Source organism: Camelina sativa, chromosome 11 (assembly GCF_000633955.1).
Source record: "Camelina sativa cultivar DH55 chromosome 11, Cs, whole genome shotgun sequence".
NCBI lineage: Eukaryota > Viridiplantae > Streptophyta > Magnoliopsida > Brassicales > Brassicaceae > Camelina > Camelina sativa.
In genome coordinates, this window is record NC_025695.1 from 38,605,210 (window position 1) to 38,611,390 (window position 6,181).

Below are 6,181 nucleotides of genomic sequence, written 5' to 3' on the forward strand. Positions count from 1 at the left end.
CGAGACATAAAATGTCCAAACCATGTGCTGTAATCTTACCATGGAGCAGCACTTATGAGCCCAGAACGATCAGTCCGACAGCTTCTTTGAGTATTTGTCCCAACACCATTATAGGCACCACCGATTGTAAGAAAGAAAGCAAGAAGCCATACTATCGCCACAGAAAATATGACAGCAAACCGAGCAAAGACATGTTTTCCTCCCTTTATAATATGGGGCATGTACTGCAATACCAACAAAGAGTATGACCAGACAATAAGAAACATCAAACACTACTGGAAAGAACATATTGGATAAGTAACTTATGCAGTGGGAACAGAAGAGCTGGCAGCAAATTACTACCAGTTATGAATCTGTAGCTACAATTACCTGTGATATAAGTATAAGAATAATAAGCCCCGGAAGTCCAATCTCGATGCACTTAGCAACCTGGCCGAAATAACAAAGAATTAAGATTCCAATAGTTTAAATATTATTTCGTTTTGGACTTCCTATTTACAGAACAAGATGACTTACACCAGGAAAACCTAACTCGTACAGGCCATAACCAACTAATCCAACAAGAGGAGCAGCAGAGAGAGGACTTAAGAACCTGAAATAACAGAAACTCATTGACATATTCTTGACCACGCAATGGAACAAGAATTGAGTCTGACGCAGCTCAAAGACTGACCTTACAACAGTACGCCAAAGGCCACTGAAGCCAATAATTATTTGAAGAGTTGACGCAACTATTAGAGCACCTTGGGTTGCCCGAATGATCCTCTTAAATCGCTGATAAGGCATCAAAAAATGGTATTATAAAGTAAACTAATGATCAAGGTAAAGAGAAGCTATTGATAATAACAGTAGACCAAAGAGATAAAACAGAAATGAATAGGAAAATAAGTGTAAGTTACGAACTTCAACTGGATCTGCAACGTCGTTAAATCTCCCAGAAAGCATGATTGAGATTGTAACTGGGACAAATGTATACGATGCTCCAATCACAGCAGGTAGTCTAGTTCCAAACACTGTTTGGAGCAACGTGTTCAATCCAGCTACAAACAGTATTGTCTGAATCAGCTTCGCCTTCTCTTCCTGCCAGAAATCATAAATTCAGCAGCAATAAAAGACTGAAAGGTATCATTTGAACAACTATTATACTAAGAAAGAGCCTTACATTTCCACCTCCCATTTGCGGAACAAGAGCAGATGGAATCAAAACTGTTGTTCCAAGCATCACTAGGTAGTGCTGAAACCCAAGCAGAACAGCCTCGGCTGAAAGTTAAAGCATAAACTCTAAGTCTCACATTTACTAAATAAGAAGCTCAAAACCTAATATTCAAACAAGAATTACTCAATTAAGTTTCAATTAGTTCCTTAAACAGATCACTTCCTAATTTTGAAGAAGTGAGTCCAGAAGATGCTACATATTAAACAAAGAAACGGTTTAACCAAAAAAGCAAGGGTGGTTAAGTGTATTCTCCATTGTTAACAGAGAATAATCCACCAAAACACCTAGGAGAAGATTCTTAAGGCAAAAAAGGAATAATCATTAAAGAGAAAAGTAAGAATCTAATCCTCACGTTGCAACAAAAAGGAAAAAAGTAATGATACCCAAATAAGAGCCACTTTCAGAAAAGGTAACAATCGAACAATCTAATCAGTCACAACAAGGCTCCAAAGGTAGGGATATGCTAAGAACAATAACTAGAAGTCAAACGTTTTAGGTATAGAGGCAAAGAAGAGAAAACTAACGCCATGGAGGAGGGCTAGTGATGCAGTAAGAGATATCCGGAAGCTGCTCTTTCGGCGGATGTGGCGCTGGATCACCACCCGATTTCGGCGCTGACATCTTCAACCTCTGCAACAAATAAAAACCAAAACTTTTCAACCAAAAACTTCACAAAACGAGAAAGTGACTGAAACCCAAATCACAGAAGATGCAAAAAGTTACAAAATTTGAAGCTCATAAGCAAAAAAATGAGAACCCAGGACAAAAANGTTAAAGCATAAACTCTAAGTCTCACATTTACTAAATAAGAAGCTCAAAACCTAATATTCAAACAAGAATTACTCAATTAAGTTTCAATTAGTTCCTTAAACAGATCACTTCCTAATTTTGAAGAAGTGAGTCCAGAAGATGCTACATATTAAACAAAGAAACGGTTTAACCAAAAAAGCAAGGGTGGTTAAGTGTATTCTCCATTGTTAACAGAGAATAATCCACCAAAACACCTAGGAGAAGATTCTTAAGGCAAAAAAGGAATAATCATTAAAGAGAAAAGTAAGAATCTAATCCTCACGTTGCAACAAAAAGGAAAAAAGTAATGATACCCAAATAAGAGCCACTTTCAGAAAAGGTAACAATCGAACAATCTAATCAGTCACAACAAGGCTCCAAAGGTAGGGATATGCTAAGAACAATAACTAGAAGTCAAACGTTTTAGGTATAGAGGCAAAGAAGAGAAAACTAACGCCATGGAGGAGGGCTAGTGATGCAGTAAGAGATATCCGGAAGCTGCTCTTTCGGCGGATGTGGCGCTGGATCACCACCCGATTTCGGCGCTGACATCTTCAACCTCTGCAACAAATAAAAACCAAAACTTTTCAACCAAAAACTTCACAAAACGAGAAAGTGACTGAAACCCAAATCACAGAAGATGCAAAAAGTTACAAAATTTGAAGCTCATAAGCAAAAAAATGAGAACCCAGGACAAAAAAACTCGTCTTGAGCTAAACCCACAGTTGCAACAAAAAGCTAAAGACTAAAACTTTACACCAAAAACTTCACAAACCGAGAAAGTGACTGAAACCTAAATCACAGAAGAAGCAAAAGTCACGAAATTTGAAGCTTAAGAAGCAGAAAACAAGAACCCAGTCGTCTTGAGCTAAACCCACAGTTGCAGCAAAAGATTAAAAATCAAAACTTTACACCAAAAAAACATCATAAACCGAGAAAGTAACTGAAACCCAAACCTCAGAAGAAGAAAAAGTCACGAAATTTGAGGCTCAACAAGCAAAAACCCAGGTAAAAGACATCGTTTTGAGCTAAACCCACAGATGCAACAAAAGATAAAAACCAAAACTTTACACCCAAAAACTACACTAACCCGAAAGGTGAATGAAACCCAAATCACAGAATAAGCAAAAGCTACGAAATTTTGAGCTCAAGAAGCTTATAAATGGAAGAAAAGGCGAAACATATAACAAAGCCCCCCAAGAAAAGGACCTCACTTTTAAATCTAAAACGAGTATAGAGAGAGAAGAAAAAACCTTGTGAAGAAGAAGAAGCAGAGGAAACTTGGAGGAGTAAAAGTGTAAAACTAGAAGAAGAAGAAGAAGAAAGGAGTGAAGAGGCTTGAGGAGGAAGGAGCAGAGAGAGGACACTTGTCTACGTTTGGTTATATCAGCGTTACTTGTGCACCGACTGACGTCACCACGAAAACAACCTCTTACCTGTCCTTACTCTTAATATTAATTTGATTAGTTACCCAACGCATTTCTTATTCATTTCAAAACTTTTGACAAAATGAATGAAGCCAATACTTGGGTTCATTTTTATTGGCAATGAATCAATGAATGGATATACATGTTTCATTGTGGTGTCACCAACTGCTATTATAACCGGTCTTCTAAACCATACCACATTTAATCAATCACTAGACTTCTAAAATATTCTCAAGTCTCTCTACCTATATTAAGACGTTTCTTGTCTTTCATCTAAATAGATCTACTTGTTGAGGGTTGAATAGTTGATAGAAAAGGGGTCATTTTCTTTTGTTTGTAATTAGATTTACAGGGACAGCTATGAACATAAGAGAAGGTTTNTTTTTTTTTTTTTTTTTTTTCCTCATATTAACGTTTTAAGATAGTGACAAAACCACCAGGAGCACATTTCTAGAAAACACAACAATCTAGTGAAGAATTATCACTTGCGATTCTTCTTCAACCATCTAAGGATGGTTGGGAAGCATGGCTCCAAATAAGTCTACATATTTGGAACCAGCAAACCGTACATACATGCTCCTCTTCTGCTCTATATACATTAATATGTATATATAATGAGTCTAACCAATCTATTTTTAATGGGTTTGAAAGGGAAGTTGTTTCCTACCTAATGGTCCTATGGGAAATGAGATGTTTATCATTAAGGAAGTAGGAACACAGTTGGACTTGTGTTTGAGATTGACTACGTGGATTCTAATCAAAATGACTAACGATGACCATGTGTGGTCGGCTTTTGAGACATATATTATACACCAAACTTCTAAAGGTTTATGTAACATTTTTATGACCATTTTAGTAGGAACTCATGTCCTTCTCTTCTTTGATGTATGTGCCACCATTTCAGACTGGATCATTGATTCTCGTACGAGGATGTTCCTTTGTCCAGTGTAGTTGAGTTGCCCGTTAAGACAACAAAAAAAAACTATGTAAAATATATGATTAGTTGATGATGATATACTTGACCATTAATATTTAATACGAAACTCTCACAAATAGAGCAAAACAAGAAATGTTGAAGAATATGGAAACCAAGTCATACTTTTTCTGTAAATTTTAGCAACCATTAAAAAGCCCTAACAAGCCTTTTCCATTTTTTCTTCTTCTGGATTTAGAAAAAGAAAATTAAGAAAAAACAAAGACACAAATCTTGAGTTTTGAATGTATCTTAGATTTGGTCTAAGGACCACGTTTCCTTCGGAAGCATAGGCAACCCTGCTGCTGGTCGTTAGGGATCATCCCTCCTCCCTTGGTTGTGTCAATACTCTCCAACATCGGTACAACCTCGTCCATCTCTGGTCTCTTGTCTGGATTTGCATCCCAACAACGTTTCATCACAGCTGCAAGTGCGCTCGGGCAACACCTCGGTATATCGGGTCTCAGGTTCTGCATTGATCATAACAACATATTTCATATAGATATGTGCTTGCCTTACAGTTAAATGGTGAAATGATGAAATGGTTCCGCTTATAACTTTACCTGGCGGACGACGGCTGAAGTGACCTCAGAGAAAGTTAGGTCAGGGTAAGGCATGTCACAGCAATATATCTCCCATAAGCAGATCCCGAAACTGTATACATCGCATTTTCGATTATACGGGTTTCCATTGAGAACCTGCAAGCAAAGTTTGATTAGTAATAAAAATGGGGTTTTGGTTTCCAAACTTGATGATGCATTATGTCATTAGTACCTCAGGGGCCATGTAGCCAAGTGTACCAGTCTCTCCTGTCATGTCATTAGGGTTAGACGCTTCAACTCTCGCAACTCCAAAATCCGCGATTTTGACAGTCCGAGTTTTATCTAACAACATGTTCTCAGTCTTTACATCTCGGTGAACAATCTTCTGCGAATGAAGATAACTCAACCTAAAAGCCAAGATTAAAGACAATAAATGTAAAGACAAGATTCTTCTTTTAAATATTACTATACGAAGATCATATAGTATATATACCCTCTAGCGAGATCAAGAGCGAGCTGAACGACAACTTTAAATGTTAGTTTTCTTCTTCGGTTCTTGATCAGGTAAGACTTTAAAGCACCACCTGGAAGATATTCAACAACAACACAACATATATTGTTTGGCATTGCTAATGGACCACTCTCTGTTTGCAACTGTAAGCCTGATGCACCCATTGTAGCTCCTATAAACTGCAAAATTTCATTCATTCATTGTTGACCCAAATCTTATTTTATTTCCCTCAATATCTCTATCAATGGTAAAAGAAAATAAAACAGAAGTAAAATATGGAACCTTAGTAACATTAGGATGATCCAATTTATGCCAAACAGCAACCTCCTGAGCAAAATCTGATCTCAAAGACACAATCTCAGCTTCTGACCTGTGACCTTCTTCACCCCAATCAAGCAGCTTCACTGCTCAATTTTTCACCACAATGATTAGCATAGTCTTTCACTTTTACAAATTCAATTACAGTAAAAAGCTCCTTAATTTACTACTACCCATTCAAATTATTCTCTCATATATATCTTTTTTTTTTTGTCTTTAAAATTAAATGTTAAGAGAAAAAGAGATTGAGACAACAACAGCTGGAATCACATGAAAGATCCACAAAGCAAAGAATCATAAATTATCCAATTAGACCTTTCAACCAGCTCTGAAACACTATGATGGCAAAACCCGTGTCGGCTTCACGGAGATCACAAGAAATTGCTTCTACCCACTAAAGAAAAA

General features: G+C 37.1%; 2 protein-coding genes across 5 annotated transcripts in view; both read right to left on the reverse strand.

Moving 5' to 3' along the window:
- Window positions 1-3,435, reverse strand: part of LOC104725506 (nucleobase-ascorbate transporter 5) — a 6,493-nt gene extending 3,058 nt beyond the window's left edge. Inside the window, exons 1-8 of one of the 4 annotated variants that reach the window (XM_010444177.2) lie at window positions 3,259-3,435; window positions 2,461-2,566; window positions 1,163-1,260; window positions 904-1,080; window positions 674-774; window positions 517-592; window positions 370-429; window positions 40-224 (exon numbers count right to left, since the gene is read on the reverse strand). In XM_010444177.2, the coding sequence (XP_010442479.1) occupies window positions 40-224; window positions 370-429; window positions 517-592; window positions 674-774; window positions 904-1,080; window positions 1,163-1,260; window positions 2,461-2,557 (794 nt within the window). In that variant the 5' untranslated portion in view covers window positions 2,558-2,566; window positions 3,259-3,435. The other 3 variants (XM_019233140.1, XM_010444176.2, XM_010444175.2) reach the window with 3 other exon arrangements.
- The window catches only part of LOC104725507 (serine/threonine-protein kinase HT1), a 2,848-nt gene continuing 1,098 nt past the window's right edge, over window positions 4,432-6,181 (reverse strand). The window contains exons 2-6 of the mRNA XM_010444178.2: window positions 5,741-5,862; window positions 5,441-5,637; window positions 5,180-5,354; window positions 4,969-5,103; window positions 4,432-4,875 (exon numbers count right to left, since the gene is read on the reverse strand). Coding sequence (XP_010442480.1) covers window positions 4,669-4,875; window positions 4,969-5,103; window positions 5,180-5,354; window positions 5,441-5,637; window positions 5,741-5,862 — 836 coding nt within the window. The 3' untranslated portion in view covers window positions 4,432-4,668. The remainder of the gene's footprint in view (window positions 4,876-4,968; window positions 5,104-5,179; window positions 5,355-5,440; window positions 5,638-5,740; window positions 5,863-6,181) is intronic.